The sequence below is a fragment of the Hylaeus anthracinus genome, unplaced genomic scaffold (assembly GCF_026225885.1).
Source record: "Hylaeus anthracinus isolate JK02 unplaced genomic scaffold, UHH_iyHylAnth1.0_haploid 27329, whole genome shotgun sequence".
In the NCBI taxonomy this organism is placed as follows: Eukaryota; Metazoa; Arthropoda; class Insecta; order Hymenoptera; family Colletidae; genus Hylaeus; species Hylaeus anthracinus.
Window position 1 is genome coordinate 13,240 of NW_026535136.1, and position 21,015 is coordinate 34,254.

At 36.3% G+C, this 21,015-nt stretch overlaps 4 protein-coding genes across 9 annotated transcripts; 2 read left to right on the plus strand and 2 right to left on the minus strand.

The window, feature by feature from the left end:
- Positions 1-336: 336 nt before the first annotated feature.
- On the minus strand, positions 337-3,421 carry LOC128893310 (dysbindin protein homolog). 3 transcript variants are annotated; one of them, XM_054154175.1, is made up of 5 exons: positions 3,378-3,421; positions 1,018-1,307; positions 793-948; positions 574-714; positions 337-495 (listed from the first exon to the last, which is right to left on the minus strand). In XM_054154175.1, exons 1-5 carry the CDS (start codon positions 3,404-3,406, stop codon positions 407-409), a joined length of 705 nt encoding a protein of 234 aa, XP_054010150.1. In that variant the 5' UTR covers positions 3,407-3,421; the 3' UTR covers positions 337-406. The 3 variants fall into 3 exon arrangements, with proteins under 3 accessions (XP_054010150.1, XP_054010151.1, XP_054010148.1); XM_054154176.1 differs by lacking the exon at positions 3,378-3,421 and adding an exon at positions 3,265-3,284; XM_054154173.1 differs by lacking the exon at positions 3,378-3,421 and adding an exon at positions 1,460-2,033.
- Positions 3,422-6,064: 2,643 nt separating this feature from the next.
- On the plus strand, positions 6,065-13,269 carry LOC128893307 (uncharacterized). Of its 4 annotated transcripts, none has more exons than XM_054154169.1 (10): positions 6,065-6,414; positions 6,531-6,637; positions 7,910-8,358; positions 8,424-8,707; positions 8,778-9,962; positions 10,473-10,765; positions 11,098-11,187; positions 11,302-11,506; positions 11,579-11,680; positions 11,749-13,269. In XM_054154169.1, exons 2-10 carry the CDS (start codon positions 6,538-6,540, stop codon positions 12,086-12,088), a joined length of 3,048 nt encoding a protein of 1,015 aa, XP_054010144.1. In that variant the 5' UTR covers positions 6,065-6,414; positions 6,531-6,537; the 3' UTR covers positions 12,089-13,269. The 4 variants fall into 4 exon arrangements, with proteins under 4 accessions (XP_054010144.1, XP_054010145.1, XP_054010142.1 ...); XM_054154170.1 differs by having other exon boundaries at positions 11,110-11,187; XM_054154167.1 differs by having other exon boundaries at positions 11,098-11,506.
- Positions 13,270-14,918: 1,649 nt separating this feature from the next.
- On the plus strand, positions 14,919-17,267 carry LOC128893309 (uncharacterized). Its single transcript, XM_054154172.1, has 4 exons — positions 14,919-15,128; positions 15,243-15,563; positions 15,659-16,242; positions 16,344-17,267. Exons 2-4 carry the CDS (start codon positions 15,276-15,278, stop codon positions 16,348-16,350), a joined length of 879 nt encoding a protein of 292 aa, XP_054010147.1. The 5' UTR covers positions 14,919-15,128; positions 15,243-15,275; the 3' UTR covers positions 16,351-17,267.
- A 7-nt stretch (positions 17,268-17,274) lies between these two features.
- Positions 17,275-20,781, minus strand: LOC128893308 (uncharacterized). Its single transcript, XM_054154171.1, has 6 exons — positions 20,377-20,781; positions 19,756-20,297; positions 19,021-19,093; positions 18,438-18,795; positions 17,470-17,679; positions 17,275-17,398 (listed from the first exon to the last, which is right to left on the minus strand). The coding sequence occupies exons 1-6, from the start codon at positions 20,431-20,433 to the stop codon at positions 17,370-17,372; spliced, it is 1,269 nt and encodes a 422-aa protein (XP_054010146.1). The 5' UTR covers positions 20,434-20,781; the 3' UTR covers positions 17,275-17,369.
- Positions 20,782-21,015: the final 234 nt, after the last annotated feature.

Genomic DNA, 21,015 nt, shown 5'->3' on the forward strand with positions numbered 1-21,015 from the left:
GCTTTTTCGACTATTATATGCTTTTTTTCATAATTTTATCCACATTTGTAGATGCAGCCAGCAGGAATCTATGTAGTATTTATATAACCGTATTCTTGATTTTCATGTAATAAAAAATCGTATATAGATATTAATCGTATTTTATTGAAAAAAAATGTGAAATAAACGTTTTTATTATTATTATTTATTCACTTTTAATCTATTTAGCATAGGTGATATTTGTAAGAAATACCACACAGTACATATAATTCATGTAATCAATATTTGTTTCTGAGAATGAGATTTATTACTTACTTATTGTATGATTTGTACATATTACTTTTATAATTTAAAAAATAATTGATATATCTCTTTATTTAAAATATTTACATTATGAATAAAACACTTAAAACTAAAATGTTACATTTTAATTTTCTAAAAATTCATCAAATGTCGTTGAATCCACATCTAAAACTATGTCATCCAAAGATGGTCCTTGTTGTGTTACTGGTAACTCTAAAAGAAAAACAACAAATTTTATAACATTGAATTTAAGAGGATATTAAACTCTTCTTTTTATATTTTCAATTATACTTGATATTGAGCCAGTTGCTTTATATTCTTCGAGTTGCTCTTTGAATACTTCTTCAAACGTTTCTCGTCTTTCTTTCATCATCTTCTGTTGCTTGAGTTCATATTGGGATACTCTTTCGGTGTGTTCATTGGCTAACTTTGCTAAAATTAATATATACCTTGAACATTTTTCTTATACTAATTAATTAATTAATTAAGCCCAAATATAATGTAATTTACCTTTTACAATATTTAATTCCACAAGTTTCTTTTCTTCATATAAAGCTAATTGAAATCTGTGATCCAACTGTCTACTTTGTAAATCCAACATTTCATTTAGATCTTCTAATTGATAAATAGCACCTTCTACTTCTTCGAATGTTTCTTGTAATGTTCCTTCGATATTAATAAAAATGATTACTTAGTTTTAAACTTCCTTTATAAATTGAATTTATACGAAGATACCTATTTGATCCATCAGGTCCTGTATCGCATTGTTAATTTTTGGAATGTATGCTAAAGTGCTATTTAAACATGTAATACTTTTCCACTCTTGTTCGAGTCTTTCATAAATACATCCTATAAGTTTATCTGCCATTTGGGCTCTCTCTGCATTTTCTTCTGTGAGCTCGTGTAACTCGTTCCACTGTAACTGATATCTATGTAAAATATCAGCTCCCGCATCGTAATTAACATTACGGATATTAACAGATTTCTTCTGTTTTGGGGTCTCGGTAACAGTTAATCCTCGAATACTAAAAGTAAGGAAGTTATCTATATGTAAAATATATGGTAAACTCCCTTTAATTACATTTTCAATTTTTATGAAGCAACTGGCACTAAAATATATTTATTATTTGTTTGTCATACATTGGCAAATAGAACTATAAACATGTATATTCTTTACCTAGCCGATATACCTTCTTGTACTGTTTGAAATTTATTACGCAAAGTACCAAACATGATTATGGATTATATTATCTTTATTAAAGTACTTGGAACACAATTAATACTATTCTAAGATCATATATGAAATATAAGTTTTTACACTTATCATGATCGTATAAAAACTGTTCTCTACAGACGTATTTAACAGTAAATAAAAGGCAATTTTTCCCCACTGATAGTTCACTATTTATGCAAATGTGAATATTCGATTAGGTTAAAGGATCTCAAATTGCAAACATCAATACAAGATAATTGGCGTTTTATATGGTACTATCAGAAGTGTTTACGAATTGTTAAAGTAACCTCTATTCTTAAATCACCAAGATTAGTTTTTTATCTTATTTTATCAACATGACATTACATCTGGAACTAGTAATTATTATGGGGTATCGTTAAGAGGTTCATAACAAGCACGATATAAACATAAGTTTAATCAAGTAAAGTGGAATATAGCAGCTTAGTATGTGACACTGCGCTTTTTAGCTATCATGAACGTGTAAATAACTCATACACTTTCTAAGAAACATTTGTTAATTTGTGTTTTATGAAAAGTATAACACTTTCCGTAGTATTTTCTTTACATGTTGGCAGCACTGATTTGCAATGCGTACTGTATTCGGTTACTTGGTCGAAAGTATTAATTCTCTTGTTGTAAGTACAGGGTGAATACAAATTTTATATACAAAATTATATTATCCTACAAAATAAATCAAGTAATAGTAATTGCTTAATTACAATGTCATTATTTGACCTTACTATAACCTGGTGTAAATGTTTCGTATAATTAAAATACACTGTATACTCGTAAATTTTGGGTTATGTATCATTTAATTGAAACTTTGAAACTCTGCCTATACAAGCAGTCATTTTACATACTCAAACGAAATAAATACGTAGCAAAGGAAGTTGCAGATAAATAGTGTTAATTACATTAATATTATTGTAATTGTACATAAGATTAATCAGTTTTTTGTTTCAACAATCAAAAGGGGTAATGTATTGTATTTTAATCGTGTATTTTCGATGTGAAACAATTTGGCAACATCGCTAAAAGCTTAACTCCCTCCCTCTGACAATATGACTGGTGCCTAGCAACCGGTGAGGTCAACAAACGAGGTCAGATTGCAAATTATCTGTGCAAGAAAATTTAGTAGATAATATTAACGAAGTAGCATATTTACAATTATTTCGAGACTAGTTACGCTTTCTTTAAACTATTATTCAGAAACGTTATCAGTAATTTATGCATTCATATGTCAACTGTCAATATATCGATGTACCTGTCAGTACTACGATAAAGAAACATTTTAAAGAAAAAGAATTTCTTGACTATGCAACCATGTACACTGTTCTTCTACAAATTGAGTTGCATCGATTAAAAATAAAATAAAAATATTACAGGTACAAATGAAATAGTTTTTGTAAAGGTGTACGATAAAACCAGAGTGGATGAAGGTATACATATATCTCCCGTATTGCCAAGTGTTGCATTGCCACCATGTTTTTCAGTTTTGAAGTGCACGGCAGGGTTAGGTTAAGTAATGCATCTAGCGATATCAACGATTCCTGTGCTACGGAAATTCAAATGAGTAACATTTCAGAGAGCTTTGCTGATCAACTCGGTGTGCTATGCGTCAGCTCGCAATCGCGGTTGTTTTGTTGATAACGAACGAGTTTGCTAAGTTCTGGTATCCAGATCCACCATCGAAACCTTTATCTTTTTCTCTCCCTACTAGACATGCAATGAGCATAACTTGAACGAACCTCATCAGATGAGATTCGAGCTTAGAAAGTTGTGCGCAACTCGCAACGAAACCAGATTTGTGGGGAGTGGCGGTGGAGGGGGAGGTGTAGTCAGGGATGTTGGGTCAACGTACGTATCCAAGTATCCCCTTTCTCCTTGCATCAAGTTAGATCACTACTACTATATCGTGATGAACTCGCTACTCCATAAAGACGATTACCTTTCTGCGCATAGCTACTGCGCACATTAAATAGTAGGAGTTACCAACCAAAGGACGAGGAAACCATGGTAGGGATGAAATCAATAGTCAAGTACTCCGTGGAATGAGAATGTCAACTGAATATATATATACATACAAATATGTATATATATTATGTGTATGTATATATATATATAAATATGTATATATATATATATATGTATATATGTATATATGTATATATATATATATACATGCATGTACACATATATATTCGGATATTCAATTGCTTGCTTGAGCTTTATTCGCCGTAAACGAAGCAACAGAAATAGTCAGAAGTAAACTTCCATTACGAGCGTTCTCTTTTTTTTTGTATTGATCTTCAAGTGTACAGAGATGAATAAACAGCAATGTATATGAAACTAAACATTTACGAGTAAAATGTTCAATTCGGTATATTATTTCATGCATGTAAAGATATATTAAATAAATATTTGCGAAGAGAAAGCAAGGAATAAATTCAAAGAATATGGACGTACACGAAGTACGGTATTATGATTTTCGCCTTAATACAATGTAAGAATGGATGCGGAATTTTGCTTGAATTAAATATAGAATTCCAAGTATGGGTTGTTTGAGTATCTTCACAAAATATAGCACAGAACCTGTTACGATCAATAGATGCCAGATTCGGCCGTTTCCGACGTGTTCCGTTAAGTTCCCCTACTATATTCGTTCTCACTGGCCTCCAACCATTCTTGTCACGCCTTGTTCATGTACGTTTTAAACCGGTTATTTCAGGTGTACGGGTTTGGTGTACGCTTTACCATGGAAAAAGCTTGCGTTCCGAAAGCTTGGTCACCACTACATCGACGTTAAGCCTTAATTACTTCTCTCTTTTCATGAAATGTAGCACGCAACCATGAAAAAGTCGTATTTGCAACGTTGTGCTGCATTATTTATAGTACAATTTGAATACAATATGAAACATATCGAATCTGAAAGTATAAAATATGCAACGCTATTTACAGTATTGCGTTGCATAATTTATAGTTCAATTTGAATAGAATAATAAATAATTTTAAATGAAACGAATCTTCGTATAGTCGTAAAACGTATCTTCACGGTATTCTATCGTTGGTATTTCGAGTAGACGTAAAACAACGTTTTGGATAATATATCTAGACGTACGGATAATTTAATCGTAGAGTTGGGAGGAGAATTATGTAGCACCGCCATGATTTGTGGAACCGGAAAAACCGTCACGAATTATGGATGTAAATCGTCGCAGCTGCAACGGCATTTAGGTGCAATGGATGACAGGTGGCAATTGGATAGTTAACGTTGACGGTTCTGTCGAAGAATTGTACGAACTGCGAGACTTCGTGGAACATTGGAGGGATAGAAAAGAGAGTACGGGAGGAAAAACGTGAAGCGATAGTTGGAGAAGGCGAGGAACAATGAAAAAGAAAATAAGAGTATTGGTTGGTGGGCAGAGAGGGAAAAAGAGATGCTCGTTTAGTACGAAATGGAAGGAAGAATGGAACGAGATGAGGAGCGAGAGAGAGGAGAGAATTTCACGGCAACGTTCGAGCTGCGCCTGCGTCGGCAGTACTTGGTATGAGCGGATTGGTTCCCTACTCATACTTGAGTGCACGTTAGGTTGACTTAATTTCAATTGGGGCTCCTTCTCTACTTCCCCCTCCTCCTCGAGCTTCAGCGCACATCTCGTTGTACGACCCTTTTGTATTTGTTGGATTTAGCTCGAAGGGCATACGTGATGGCGTCATAACGCTCACCGTATACATCCTGTATAACTAGGGGCATGCAGCCAAAGTGAACCCTTCGATCTTTGATAAAGGAAATGCACCGGTGGAGGTAAAGATTTCGAGAAAGACAACGCAAAAGAGAGGAGAAAGGGGGGGGAGAGAGGAAGTGGATAATGGTGGTGACGGTAGTGCAGCGGAGAAGTTAGATACGAAGAAACGGAACGACAGGAACAGAAGAGAGGAGAGGAGAGGAGAGGAGAGGAGAGGAGACGAGAGTAGAGGAGAGGAGAGGAGAGGAGAGGGAAGCCCCAGCGTTTGCAGCGATCGGCGCACGCTACCTCGCGTGCGCGCGCGCGCGTCCTTACAAAACAACGCATCTGAACACTGAACCGTCGCTGAACGCGCCTCAACAGTTCGGCACGAATTCACACTGAGTTGATTATCCTGTCCGACGCGCGGGTTTCATCGCGGCGCCGCCATATTGGCGGCTCGATATAACACGTACTAATAATAAGTTCAGATTGGGTACGGTAGGCATCGCAGTTGACGCGCCGATTTTATATTCGTTGAATGTCGCTACAACAAACGTGCCATAAACAGCGCAGTGATCATGCCATAACAATTGGCAGCCATACTTAATTCATAATGCAAGAAACCCGGGAGAAAAATCAGCGTACGAATAACGACAGAAGAATGTATATGTTTCTTCTCATTCTCTAATTTCATATGAGCCGAATGAGACCGTGACTTCGATACATTTTTTTTTTCACATGTAAACAATAAATGTACACTGACATCGTGTCACGGTAATCACCGATCATCGAAAGTAAATTTCATGGTTTCACCTTACCTAGTTAACGTAACGAAGTTTGACGCATGTTGAAAGTTTACTTCGCGATTGTTTAATCGACCTTATTTCCATTTAACACCTTACCATCAATCGTAAACATTAACAAACGCTAATTGATACGTTCGAACGTGGTAGTACGTCTTACCACTGTTCAGTTCTACGGAATTCCAACGATTTTTCTCAGTGAAACCTATCGTAATTGTGATGAACATGTGAATTGTTAATTGCTACATAGATTACTGTATGTGTGTTGGTAAACATTTACACCGCGTTTGCAGTGAACGTTCGTTCATATCAAGATAAACTCTTGTTGATGACCTTGTGATAATTTGCATTGTTGATAACAATGCCTGTAAGTATGACATGAATTAATACAAACGACAATATTAATGCTGTTATTAGTAAACAGATCCTACACAGTATTTACAAAGTATCATAACAGAAAGTAAACATTAACTTTATTTATAGATTGGAAATGAACAATCCATTGGATCAAGACATTGAGGAATTTAGATTTACCGATCAAAGGAATATTTGTAAGGACGATACAAAAGTGGACGATTTACAAAAATTTGGTATGTTCTTTTCCAAGATATCGGTCGCAGTATACAATTATATAAATTATACACAAAAATCAAACGATGTAACACTCATAACAAGTGGTATTAAAGTTTAGTGTAATTTTTACGAATTACTTCCTTGAGATTTAAGGAAAACTTGTATACTTGTCGAGACTGATATATCGCTGAAACACTGAAGTGCATGCTTAGCGGTTTATGTTTCATTTTAAGAAATAAGTTTTATCGCACAACTTGTATACAGAAAATAACATTCAGGAAGATGAATTGAAGTACGTAATTGGAATAAATATTTATTCATATTTATGTATACATTGTAGTACGACTGTTTATATTTGTTTCTTTATATTTTTATATGCATTCGTATTATGTATTATGATTATTAATGTATGTATTATAACTGTTGAAAGGTTAGGATACCTTTGATGACTGACAATACAAAAATTTGCAACTGTTATTAGTGCATTGATATTGAGTGTGACACAATCAACTTACGTTTTTATTTAGTTCCAATGAAATCTCGATTTATGTCCTTCTCTTAGCAAAATCAAGCAATATCGAGTTTAACCGTGTTACGAAAAATATTTTCTTACTTTTTTTCCGAGTTCTCAAACACCAATATTTCACTGGTCTCTCGGTTTAAATATAATCTATATGAGTTAACACGATCGTTTACGACCGATAAAAGACAGCTTATGGACGTTTGCAATGCTATCGCGTGAAATATGTTTTGATACGAGCTACATTACGGCGGGAATTTCGTGGAAATATGAAATGAGCCAATGCTATTCGTTCTTTAGGTAATATCGATTGGAGAGTCCGGTTTTCAATTCTCGGCAAAACTACGGGCAATTATCTCGCTTGCGCTAGCTTGTCTACTGCTACAACCATTTTGCATGAACTCGCTGTTGCTGCATATACATTGGCATCGATTGTTTACATCCGTTGTAACACGGGGAACGCGCGTTGATACACTGTGCGAACCTTCGAAATAAGAAATGTGTATGGATGTTATCGATGTGTAATTTTGACACGAGTTTACGGACGATTATATTAGTTTAATCGATTTTATAGAAGATACGAAAGCGCGGCAAATTACCAAGTCGACGTTCTTTCGGAAATTTTCACTCGAGAAGGTGGTTAGATGTCCCGTCTTTACGATACCTCTTTGTTTTTAAATAAATTTTATACAACAATGCTAGCATGTTGTGACAATACAGTTGATACAGCATAGTTTTATTGTAATTTCTTAGGTATATTTTATTTCAGATGAACAAATAGATGATCAAAATTCAATATTCACTGCACCATCTTCATTGTTGAATTGTGAAATTTGTGGTGAACAGTTTGTATCAAAGAAACAACTACGTTCTCATATACATACTCATTTAGGAAGAGCACGCGTAGTTCTGAGAAGGATTACAAATTTAAAAGCTATAAAGAAGAAGCATAGTAACACGTATTGGCTAGATCCTGAGAAGAGGGGTTCTCTGAAATTAACGTTAAAGAAGCAGAATTTTTCTGATTCTCTTAAGCTTAAGTTTAAAAAGTCATCGGAATCGGAAGATTTTACTGTTGTAAATAGCAATATTAATCTGGGTACGGAGAATTATCATCAAGGAGACGTGGCTGGGGCAAAAGAAAATGATCAAAGACAGGAGAATGATTCAGGAAACTCGGCTGATCAACCATTTGAAAACGTGATGGTAGAACAACAGGTATGTCTTGTTAATCGATACGAGAAATATTTTTGGTATTATTTTACAAAGAGTATTGCTAATAGGATGAATATGGGAACATTAAATTTAATACCGATGATCATAATCCATTGGAAGATAATGACAGACCATCCATAGATGCAAATGAAGGTGATTCAGGTGTAGGGAGTGACATGGCAAATCCATCTGAAAAAGAAGATCAAAATGTCGATGATCTGCAAGGTACAGACCAATATGATAATTCAGATAAAAGACTTTCCGAAACGGAAGATCACGAAGAGTCAGATGCATTGGAAGCAACATGTCGAGAAACAATTGAAAACCTAAAGAAGCTCGGTGAACAGTCAGGGTAATATCGCGTAACGAAGCGATTCCTTAGTAAAATATTAGTTACCATAATTTATCGCTTAACTTTTCAGATCTAGATCTATGAGTCAATTAATTGACAATTCCGGAATCGAAGAAGATGATGAGGCAGAACCTGACTCCAACATGATACACGATTTAGAAGAGAATCCAGCTATTAGTATTATTTCAAAGTCTTCTACATTTTCAAATCACGCGGTAGATAGTACAACGGTATGTGAAAATGCAGATAAGCCTGAAGAATCAACCGAGGGGACAACAGGCTTCAATTGGAACCAATTATCTACCAATTTGTCCAACAAGAACAATGCAATTTCTAAAGAAAACGAAGAACAGCCTGAACATAGGAGCGACAATAATATCGAGAGCGCGGGATCTCTCTTACAAAACTTGATCGATCATCAACGACATAATCAAAATGATACATTAGCAAATAATTTACCATCGGAAACGGAATATGTTTCGCTTGAAAAGTTGGCAGAAACTGTTAGTACCTGCCGCGTCTGTAACGAGAAATTTAAAGATATCGCTCATCTAGACGAGCATCGAAGCAAAGCTGGCCATTATCAGTGCAATGTTTCCGAATGTATAAATCTTATTTTTCATTCGCCATTGGAAGTTTCTATGCATAAAGCTCAAATGCATGGAACTCCTCTTTCACCGAGCGTGAGTCAGTTATCTCCTCATCTAAATACAAATTCACCTCATTTGAATCAAAATTCACCTCATTTGAGTCAGGCATCGCCTCACTTAAATACGCATTCTCCTCACGCGGTATCAATGGAATCTCCAAACACGCCAACTTCGCAGCAAATAAGTAGGAATTCCCCTTTAACTTCTCCGCACCAAACAAATTCTCCTACGTATAATACAGTACCTAACGCTGGACAACAAATAATACCGCCTGTTAATTTCGAACAATTACCCGCACCCGTTCAACAATTGGCTCAACAAGTGCAACGTATGCCACTTCCGCAAACGCAAATGACACCAAGTCTTCCGCCAGGTGCTAATACAATGATACCTGGACCAAATTACTTTGTACAACCACCGGGAAGGCCACCGCTGTATAGAGTTCCTGGTCCACAGGGGATGCATTACCCTCCCCATATAGCACATCTATATCCTCAGTATGGACCAGGTCCGTATCCTCAAATGAGTGCACCACCGCAAATGCATCCCCAATTGTCTCAACAAATGTCGCGCGGAAGATATCCTACTGTTGCACAAAGTAGTCGGCAAGTACCATTATTATTCAAAAATATATTTAGAGTATTTACAAAGAAAAATATGTACTACAGTGGCACCTCTCTATATGTATAACTATCGAAGAACTAGTAATTCTATAAGCAAACGCACCAAGTACTGTTATGCCGTCTATTCCAATCGCACAATTAGATTTAATTAATAGAGTGACAACACACGCGATACAGTCAAATTTAAGTATACAGAGGAAGTATCTAGTTGTAGCGGTCGCGAGGAAGCATTTCCTCGAGGAGCATCCGTGAATGAGAATCTTATCGCTGATCACGGCAAGATGACACTTCAATGGTTTATTGGTAGGCATAACAGTACATCATTGTTGCGGTTGTTGCGATGCACTATTTTACATCGATTGGAAGCGATATGAATCGAGAAGCAGACGCACCAGTTGGAAAGGCGCCACTGTATCAGCTTATACAATAGAATTATTAATTCCGTTCTAGGTAAACTATTAAGCAGTTTAATTTGCATCTACGTATTTATAGGGCACCGCGTATTCCGCAGACTGGACCATCTCCGCGCCAACGCATGAAACGTCCTATACAACAACCGATGCAAGTTCAGCAACAAAGTAACTCTGCTATGAAACAACGACGAATGGATGTCTTGTTGCCAGATAGAAACGAAGACGCAGATTGTCATGTCATTGCACAACAAAAAAGAAACGACGGCGTGCCTGTCATACAAAACGTTCAAGGCGCTACTCCTCAACAGACGAATAGAAACGATTCTACCATACATCTTACGGATTCTATAACGCTTAGCGTACGGCAACCAGGTAATTTTAAAACCTGTTCAGATATTTCCTGTTACGCACATTATGTATTGATTTATTTATGCGTTCGAACCTCTTCTAAAAATTAGTTTCATTTTTTTTTTTATAAATTTATTTTTTATTTTAATTTTCCTATTCTAAGGACCGAATACGTATACTTAGTACTCTAGATGTATTTCAGTTACGTATTGCAGTACAATCGTTTGAATGTACTCATCTATGCTTGTACATTTATTTAAACATGTTCAGAGAAAAATGTGAAAAAGAAATTTAAATGGCTATTTGCGGAAGAGGTATACGGCAGGAATAAAAAAGCATATTTTACTAATCTAAAGGTTCCGCTCCAGCTCAAGTGCAGAACACATCAGCTACTGGCGGCAAGAAGTCTGATGCAAAGGCTGTGGCTAATGTACTGGCAGCCAGAGGTATTACTGTTACTCCAGCAGCAAATAAAAATAAAACAAGCGAACAAAACAAACAGCAGATACTTTCACAGCAACAGAGGACTATGCCTTCACAGCAGCCTTTACATGTTACAGCGCTCAATCTGAATTCTGCTATTTCTATCATACCAGCTAGTTCGCAAAAAAAACAACAGGAACAAAGTCAGTTCGCCGTTCCTCAGAATAAACAAAACAAGACAGCTGTGAACGAAGTGGAAAGACCACCAAGACCACCTACTGTCGATTTAACGCAGGACGGTCCGCCGCAAATACCGATGGTTAGACGTGGAAGACCTCCGCGGTAAGATACATTAGAGAGAGAACTCTGTCGTTATCGTTTTACATTTATAACTGTGTACGTTTATCATTTCAGAGCGTTGCTCACTTGTCAAGTGTGCGACAAAAATTTTCAGAATCAAGAATTATTAACGCAGCACATGGCTACGCACCGTGCGCCAAGTAAATTACTTCACAAGTAAGTTAACCAAATGTCTTTACGCGCGACGATTACGGTACTCATATGCGATACTTTTTATTCGATAGGTGCAATCTTTGTCCTGCTCAATATCCGACAGCTCAGGCGCTGATAACGCACAAACAAGCGTATCACAAGGAAGTTGATACCGTTGCACAAAATGGTGGTGCAGAGTTAGCATTGCCAGTGGTAGATTTGAAATCACCTCACGTGTTGAATCGTTTATCAAACCTCGGTATACAGAGCTATATACCGTTGGCGCAGCTTAGCGCTCAAACAGGCGGTTACTTTGGATTGCCTATAATTACGATTGACGGTGCAAGGAATCCTAATACTTTTAATTTAGGTGCACTTGGTGCTACATCTATACTAAGTCTGGGTCCTCTGAAACATTTGTCAAACAGGTAACTGTGGACGATTCTACACTCGGCCTACGTTTCGTGCAATCCTTTAACCATCTTCATACATTTCATTATCAAGGATTTCCTTGTACGAGTATCGCTGTATTGCCTGCTTATCGCGACGGGTTATTTTTTTAGTTGAATTAGACGATGCGAATTTTTTTTCACCTTTTTTGTTTTTGCTACTTCTGATATTTGTATTTTTTTTCCGTTCAGTTTACATATCTATTATTAGTTTATTATAGTCTTAAAGCAATACAGTATTTGTAACGAGGGTTAAAGAGGCGTTCGTGTTATTTTAGAATAATATAGAACAAGATTTGAGATATGCAATCATTGTGAGAAGATAGTATATATCTATTATGTATACATACATATATATATATATATATATATGTATATATATGTATATATGTATATATGTATATATATATATATAAATTTGTGGACATGTCATATATCATTATAAAAAGAAGTTTTTAATACGCGATTTGATACGCGCGTGAATCATCGTCACTGCTACTATATTTTTTTTTAATAAAGACATCGAATATATAAAAAAAAAAGAAAAACTTACCGCACGTTGCATAGGTAAATAATTGTTCCAAGAAGTTGTGCCACATTTCCATTGAAGTACGACAAGTTATACGTGTATCGTTCGATTTACGAAAATATGCAAATATACAAAACTATTAGAGTTTTAATCATACACGAGAGGAATGGAAACTTTTTTTATGCTTTCAGACTTGCAAAAGATTTAATTTGTTTTACTTATACGAAATCATGATTCCTTTAAACGAGAACGCTAAACGTATACATGCAAATACACATACCGCAGTGAGAGTTACTAACGTACCTAATCGATAGATTTGTTTTACTAAGGAAAAAACGAAGAAAAGATATAATATATCCCGGATACTTGAAAAGATTTGTCTGTACTGTAAATAATCATATTATTACGCAGTGTTACTAAATCACGTCCGTTTTTCGAATGAAAGAATATAATTATAAATGATAAAAACGCGCAGAGTTAATACAGAGATACAGCTATAAGATAAAAAGAGTTGATTATTTTTTTCATTTGACAGTTTCGTTTCGTAATTCACCAACAAATTGCCGAGATACACTACCGGTTGTAAATATATTTTGTAAGAAGAGAAAAAGAAAATAGATTACGATTAAAACATACGCTCGTTTATACTTGAAATATCTTTCTAAAGAATACCGATAACTGTGTAAGTGATACTTAAAGCAGCCACCGTTAAGTATAATTCTCATGATATCACATGCGTTCTTTATTTATTATCATTCCTGTCGAAACATTGTTGTCTGTAAATAATTATCATTTTTTTTTTGTGTACTGTGTACATTTTAAAGTAAGCAATCCGTTCCGTTTAAATTATGGAGTACGAAAACGGTTACTAAACGCGCAAGAACTGATTTAAAATAACGATGTGTATATATTTGTATGATAATAATAAAAAAAAAAACATTGACTTATTCGATAATTTTAGTGACATTCAGTTAGTTTTCTAGCTAATAATAGGGCATTATATTGTCTAACGTATAAATAATACGTTTAAACAACTCTATTATTGAATATTTTAACACGGTATCCTTTTATGTCGATTGTTAGTTACTTCCGAAAAGTTAGTTTTAATAACTTTAAAGAAAAACAATAAAATGGGTCCTTGAAATCTTTGATACGATTAAATACATGTTCCTATCCAAGTTAATTTTAGTTAGCAAACGAATTAAACTTTTACTTGCATTTTAACTAACGGTTATTCTCTGTTCATACTTCGTGTAGAACTGGAATGGACTAACCCATACGAAATGTACTACGTTATCTGTTGATCTTACTTTTAATAATAAATTTTAATTTTGCATAAATTTCAAGTGTATTTTATTAAATATAAAAGACATTTTTATAATTGATGTTTATTCTCCGAGTGTTCGATATTTTTGTATTTACTTAACAATACCAAAATTGAAAATTACATTTCTAGAATGTTCATTTCACGTCTAAGCTTCTCCCGCTTGAATTCAAAGACGTGAATACATCACAATAAAATTTGGTAAACATCTTTTCAACTTCGAGATCAAACTACCTGTTTTAATAAAAAAGGTATTTTAACATTGACATTATCATTATCCAAATTAATATTGTCTATTAAAAAAAGAATGAATTATATTTTAATCTCTATTTTGACTTGGCTTCGCTAGAAACTTAAGTTTTCCACTTCCGGTATCTATTGGCTCGACGCGGGATGTCTTGAAATGGGTGCTCTTCAGAACTCTACTTTGATGAACGTAATTATAACTTTTTTCTATTACTAAGATTAGCTTTATCATTTCATATATCCATTATCGTTACCTATTAATCGTCGTATATTGAATATTCTGCAAAGAACTTACTTCTATTAGCGATATATTACGTTTCATTTTCCGATTGAACGCAATGGATAGCTATACATGTATACATATAGCCGACTGTTTCAATTTTATTCGTTCACGATCACTTCTATTACTCACATATATTCTATAACGATATTTTAATAGCTCATAGTTTATATTCACTTCGGTTTTTGTTGTTACGAGCGTCAGTGTAACAACATTTCTGTCCAACATTTCCATAGTCGTCGAAAAATTCCAAATTTTCTTTTCCACCCAAGCGTAACCATTATGCGTTCGTTACGTTCTTGGGAATCGAGTATTCGCAGTATAAGATATTTATTTATCGCGCGAGTCGATCATTTGTAGTATTTTCGTTTTGTTAAAGTTACTCGAGGGTTTTTGTAAACGAATGAAAAATGTTTGCGTGAAAGTATGGTAGGTTTAAATTTACGCACGCGCCAACATAATTATGGGCGTCCTGGCAGCCTATGTCAGCCTGTCAACCGACTTGTGGACATTGCGTGGAATATATTTTCACTGACGTTCCTATTGTCTAATTTCATGCTGTCTATAATTCTCGTAATTGAGCATTTTGGCTCTTAAGTGCTCGACTGTCCTCGTATCTGTTCATAATTAGACGTTTCTGCGTGGTATTGTAACCTTTATTAGGAACTATCTCATCATCAATTTTATGATATTTCTCGTATTCTATTCATTGTTATTTCCAGATTGGTGTCACTAATGTTATTCTTTTATGATTGCAGATACCTTAGTCGTATTAGTTTGAAGCTTTCGGTATGAGTGCTACCTTGAGCTCGAGGGCTGAACAATATTTCTACAGTATAAACCCTTTGGCGCAAAGAATAGGGGAAGACATCACTGCCACAAAGGAAGCATACGAGGGACTGTGGAACACGTTGAGCACAGCAGAGCGGAATCAAGCGATCAACGAGACTATAATTCAACCAGAGGTAGCGTTGAAGTACACCTTAAAGAAAGTAGAGCTTACCAAGGAGCTTCCAGAATGGTATCCAAAGCTGCGTATTCAGACTGGCATGAAGTACGTCATCGACGAGACTGGTTCTGTGAGTACATTACTAATTTTATTTATATTTTATTTGATTTTAATTATATATATTAACATATATACAAATATATGAAAGATTACGTGATATTACAGACTTTACGCTGGAGAGATGAACATTCAGCTCCATTTTCATTTATGACTCAGTCCCAAATGAATCTCAGCATAATTGATTCGAACGAAGATGTGAAAGTAAAATTAATAAGAGCTCAGTTTGGAGAATCACCGCATTTCTCAAGCCCAGCAAAATCACAGAGAAACAATGGAAATTCGCTAGGCGATCCTTACGCTTCGTCTCACCAAGTTGGTCGTTTCCAATCCGATTGTTTTTCGAGTAGCATGTTTGAAGGTGAACAATGCAGCAACTTGTTGAAAGGTAACGCCGACGATCACTCTGAAAGTATATTTGCCAAGTTAATGAATAAAACGTCGTTGTTGAAGCTACAAAACACTCTAGCTGACGATATGGAGAGCTTAGTTAGGGAAAGAGATTCGGATACCGATAAAAGTCAATCGAATACGTTAGTTGTTATGTCGCGCACGAAATCAAGCGATATCAACGAGTCGACCGCATTGTTAGAAACGCCTAGTTCTTACAGTAGTTTCCAATTTTCTCAACTAAATCAGGAGGAGGAGGAGAGAACTATACCAAAGACTGGTTTCGAATTCCTCGATAACTGGTAGATATATTAGACTCTGCTCTATATAATTAAGTTTAATTAAACCTGGTACTACAATCGTTCTTATAAGATTGCGTTAAAACGTGTTTATACAATTTTAGTTCCTGAAACGATAAACGCCATGGTGGTACAGATTATTATTGCTTCGGATAATATATTTGCTTTTAAGATATAGTTTCGAGTACCTATATAATATTAGTTATGATCTCAAATTATGATAACTCTTCGCAAATTATCCTGGTATGACGAGTGTGCTGGTTGCAAAGTAAGTTCGTAATCTACGAGAAGCTAAGTATAATACTGAAAAGAACTATTAGTCAGGGGTAAAATATGTGCATATCGAACGTAGTAAGGTTCGCATACGGGGTGTATGCAATTTCTTTATTGCTATAACGCAAAGGTCAACACGAATATCGATAAAATTTTTTCGATGTGTGTACAATTGTGCGAGTGGAAATAATCGGAGCTAACGAACAAACGTAAGGCTTTTGTAGGAATATTTAGTATTTTGATAATCGTTTTATATCCGTATTTTTATTTAAACGAAATGTTTACAAATTAATAATACATCTCTTCCTAAGATAATACGATTAATTATCTTCGTTTAGAACTTAGAACAAATTCTCAGATATACAAAAAGTATTTGACTAAAGACTGAAGAGGCTATATTTCATTTGATCACTATATTCACGTTGGATTCATCGTCGATATACGTCTCGAACAATAGCGACAAGTTTTATACGAGCAGCTGTTAAGGATTATAGTGCATATAGGATTATAGTGATAATTTTCTGGTGCATCGTAATTGTAATACATAGCATAGGTATTTTTGCAGCTTTACAAATTATTAACGAACAAACGTAACGAAACACATTTTCGTATCGAAACGTGTACGTGTAACGCATATGTGTGTGTGCGCTAACGTATGTTGGAATGCTCTGCAACGACAACTGTCAAGTCATTTTTATTAAAAGAATATGTATGTATATAAATGACACAGTATTGAAGCATTTATTAACAAAATACATGTATTAATAAAATACATGAATCCATGTACCGTAGTTGTTTTCTTCGATGCGTTACACTTTCATTGCTTGTTCCAAGGTTTACACTCTTTCCTCGAGTCCTTAAGTAGTCCAAAATCCGGAGAGCCAAACTATTAGCAAAAAAAAAAAAAAAACAAGGAGTTAATCATCCAAGCTCCTATTCGTATCGTTTTGTTCCTACCTTCCGTTCTGGGCGACTGAATGATAGTTATGTTCTCGTCGCCGCCACCCAACTTGCCGATTTTCGTATCGTTATAATAATCGAAGATATTTTTATTCGTCTGCGCGATACAATAAAATTCCTCTAGGTCCGTTGTTCTCGTTAATCTGGCCTCTGATCGTTTCTCGTAGGGTGACACCAGTATCAGAGGCCTTTTCGACGATCCTCGGACTGAAATTTCGAACGATTTATTAGGTCTCCCAAAAGTTTCTTTCGCGAGTTGCACTCAATTATTTTGTGCGGCAGTGTTTATATAAGTAGACAATATAATTTCTTAGATATTGATTTTGTAACTGTAATTGAGCAAAATGAATCGTACACAATTCAGCAATGTAAGAAAAAACATAAAATATCGTGTATGTATTACCTATTAATAAAACGAAAGCAAATTTTTGGGACAACCTAATATTTAAGATGTTATAGTTGTAAACGATCGAACGTAAAGGCACAGAATTAATTTCTGCACGTATACACAGGGTGTCCCGGAATTAGTGTAAGAACCGGGGTAATCGAGACGGTTCTGAACCACAATTTTCTTTGTATAATAAAAATGTCGGATGGTGCTTCGTTTTCGAACTATTTTTTAATAGCGCGCGCTCAGCCATGTGCGATGGCAGATTAAGCTCCCAGTCGCGCATGCGCACTGGTTTTAGCGCCAATACAGTATCTTAGTCGCCCCGAAGAAAAATAGAATTACAAATGAAAATTGTTAATTAATTGTGCGGATAAATTATGACGTAGGGATACTGGTTGAAATAATTTTACAGACAAAACACATTTTCTATAACTAGAAAAAAAAAACGGTTCTCCTGGTTCTGGCTGTGGAATGATAAATTGTTTCCTATAGTTACGGCACTGCGCGCTCAGCTTTTTTCGACGCGTATGCGCGACTGGAATCCTGTATAGACCCGTAGACTCGTTATATTTACCATTCTCGTCGATTTTATCACCTGATGCACCCTTAGACGTGTTTTTCGATTCGTGATACACTTTTTGGGAGGCCGTAGTCGAAAGGACGCTCGGTCGATTATCTATCGCGTCCGTTTCGCTTTTATTTTCGGTCTGCGCGAACTTATCTCGCGGAAAAGTATCTTTCTCGTTCGAATTCACGGGACTGCAGCGTCCAAAACCTGAACACTTTCGCCCGTCCGAACAGTTGGTGTCTTTGATAGTTTTCGCGGAGGTGTCGCTGATTTCTTCCTGATCAGCCGACGTCTGCGACGTCGACCCTTCCTCCGTCGCGTTTCCGCAACATCCGTATTGTTCCATCGCCTGACGTTCGAGCTCCTGATTAATAAAATTAAATGTACGATGTAGTTCGCATAAAATCGAGAGAAGTTTCAGTCGTCGTTTAAAACTTGCGTAAGCGTAAACAAACTATACGAATACCATTCGATAAAGTAATTTGGACGTAGAATCAAGGGTTTCTCGATAAAACAGAGAAGATAGCAACTAATTGCGACGGTGTAGTAATGCATAGCGCTACTGTATAGCGTAACTGTGATAGCGTACTTGGTATTTAAGCGCCAGAGATTCCTCCGAAGTTCTGTACTGCTCTATCGCCTGTTGTTCCAATTCGTCGTACCTGGTATCAACCACGCATACATTACTATAACGCTAAGTCAGGACTGTGAATTTATAAAAAGTTCAGTCGGTAGATGAGCTGTTAAAGAAAATAAATCCGGACGTGATTCCTGTATTTCGATAAGGTTCTATGAACAAATCCTGTGAGAAATCTTAGATTACGTAGTTTCCTTCTCAAACAAAATTCTAGCTTTGTATTTAAAAAAAAAAAAAAAAAAAAAAAATATATATATATATACATATATTTATACACGTCGAATTGAGTAACTTCCTCCTTTTCGAAGTCGGTTAAAAATATTCACGAAAGTTATCGTCAACGTGTCAAACAAAGAAAGTGGCGATATTTAAGGGGAACATGAAAAAATGGGGAAGAAAAATCACTCTGTTTCATTAAAATTTAAGTGATTGCGGACAGTTATGTGCAAACAGAATCGAATTAGGAGCATTGAAAGTGGTAAAAAATTGTTTTGAAAGAAAATTCAATTTTTGCAAGAAACAAGAAATTTAAAAAAAGAAAATTGAATTTTCTTTCAAAACAATTTTTTTTACCACTTCCAGCGCTCCTACTTCGATTCTGTTTGCAAAAAAATGAATAAAAAGAAAAAAAAAAAAGAAAGGTGATGTTTTTTCATTCGTTGATGAAAACGAATACTTCGCTCGCACCTTTTCTCGAATACGTTCTCCATCATAGCTTGGTTCTCAGCGCTGTTCGCTAGAACGTCCCTGTAGAGTCTCTTTTTGCTGCGACCTTCGTTCTTGTCCCTCTCGCTAGCCGATTTCGGGTAGGATCCTTGAACGGAGGTCCCAGCTTCCGTCTTGGGACGTTCCACGTTCTTCGAATTGTCCTTTTCCTTCGCGGAACCGGACGTTTTTCTGTCGCATCTCCGCTCGACGTTCCTCAACTCCGTGGCCAAGGTGTCGACCGCGGCCTCGTTGGGCTTCGACGGGCAACTCTTGTCCAGCCATTGAAGCACCTCGGATTCCGACTTGGCGTTTCGATTTCTCGTTTCCAGAACGTAATTCTTCTGCTGTGGGACTTTCGATTGGCCCCGATGCGCCTTCATGGCGTTCCTCGTCAACAGTATCAGATTCTTGAAGTCGGCGCCTTGGTTCTTCCTTTTCTGGCCTGTCTCGTGGTACATTTCAACCGGGTGCTGATAAACCGGTATCGGTATCGGGCTCGACTGCAGGAACCTCTCTTGCACCTGTTGGGTTCTCGATCAGTACACGGGATAAACAAAACGTTGCTATCGTTTCGGTAAGACTAATCGATCGTTCCTGAACCTGTAGGGGATGACGCGTGATTGTCGTTGGGCGCAATGGCTGCACCGACGTGCACATTGCCGATGAGGCGGTGGATATTTGTATTTGCGTGGGTGGCGGGAGTCTTTGGTACCACTGTTGGGGAGGTCGGATGAACGTCGTCGTGTCTGTGGCTGGCAGCAGTGGTATTCTGGTGGTCTGAAATTCGGAGAGATTCGTTCGTATTTACGGGGATCGTTTCATGGGTGGGTTAAAGAAGGAGGGGATGATCTCTGAAACCGTTAACAGTGTCGTGTTTACAATTATGTACGGTACGGATTGACTGTTAACCAGTCAGCTGTGGCGTCCTCACTTCTCGTCAAAAGCTGAAATGGTTGAAAAAGTGTTTTTTCTTTGCACCGACGAGTACGTCATTTCCAACTTTGTGTTTACGTGGAGGAAAATCATAGCACCAGGCTGGATATCCACTGTCTGAGTAGGTTTGGAGTAGTTATTGTTGGGGACGACAATATTGAATACTATTAATGTACATACTGTCTGAATAGATTTGGGGTAGTTGTTGGTGGGGAGTGGCAATATTGAATACCGTTAATGTGTATACTGTCTGAGTAGGTTTGGGGTAGTTGTTGGTGGGGAGTGGCAATATTGAATACCGTTAAT

Coding starts and splice junctions, on each gene's coding strand:
- LOC128893310 (XM_054154173.1), bottom strand. CDS start 1,515: ATGTTTGGTACTTTGCGTAATAAATTTCAAACAGTACAAGAAGGTATA. Junction 949..1,017: donor GGACCTGATGGATCAAATAG/GTATCTTCGTAT, acceptor TTAATATCGAAG/GAACATTACAAGAAACATTC. Junction 715..792: donor GGAATTAAATATTGTAAAAG/GTAAATTACATT, acceptor TATTAATTTTAG/CAAAGTTAGCCAATGAACAC.
- LOC128893307 (XM_054154167.1), top strand. CDS start 6,538: ATGAACAATCCATTGGATCAAGACATTGAGGAATTTAGATTTACCGAT. Junction 8,708..8,777: donor AAGCTCGGTGAACAGTCAGG/GTAATATCGCGT, acceptor TTAACTTTTCAG/ATCTAGATCTATGAGTCAAT. Junction 9,963..10,472: donor ACTGTTGCACAAAGTAGTCG/GCAAGTACCATT, acceptor ACGTATTTATAG/GGCACCGCGTATTCCGCAGA.
- LOC128893309 (XM_054154172.1), top strand. CDS start 15,276: ATGAGTGCTACCTTGAGCTCGAGGGCTGAACAATATTTCTACAGTATA. Junction 15,564..15,658: donor TCATCGACGAGACTGGTTCT/GTGAGTACATTA, acceptor GTGATATTACAG/ACTTTACGCTGGAGAGATGA.
- LOC128893308 (XM_054154171.1), bottom strand. CDS start 20,433: ATGTGCACGTCGGTGCAGCCATTGCGCCCAACGACAATCACGCGTCAT. Junction 20,298..20,376: donor TCACGCGTCATCCCCTACAG/GTTCAGGAACGA, acceptor AGAACCCAACAG/GTGCAAGAGAGGTTCCTGCA. Junction 17,399..17,469: donor TCAGTCGCCCAGAACGGAAG/GTAGGAACAAAA, acceptor TTTTGCTAATAG/TTTGGCTCTCCGGATTTTGG.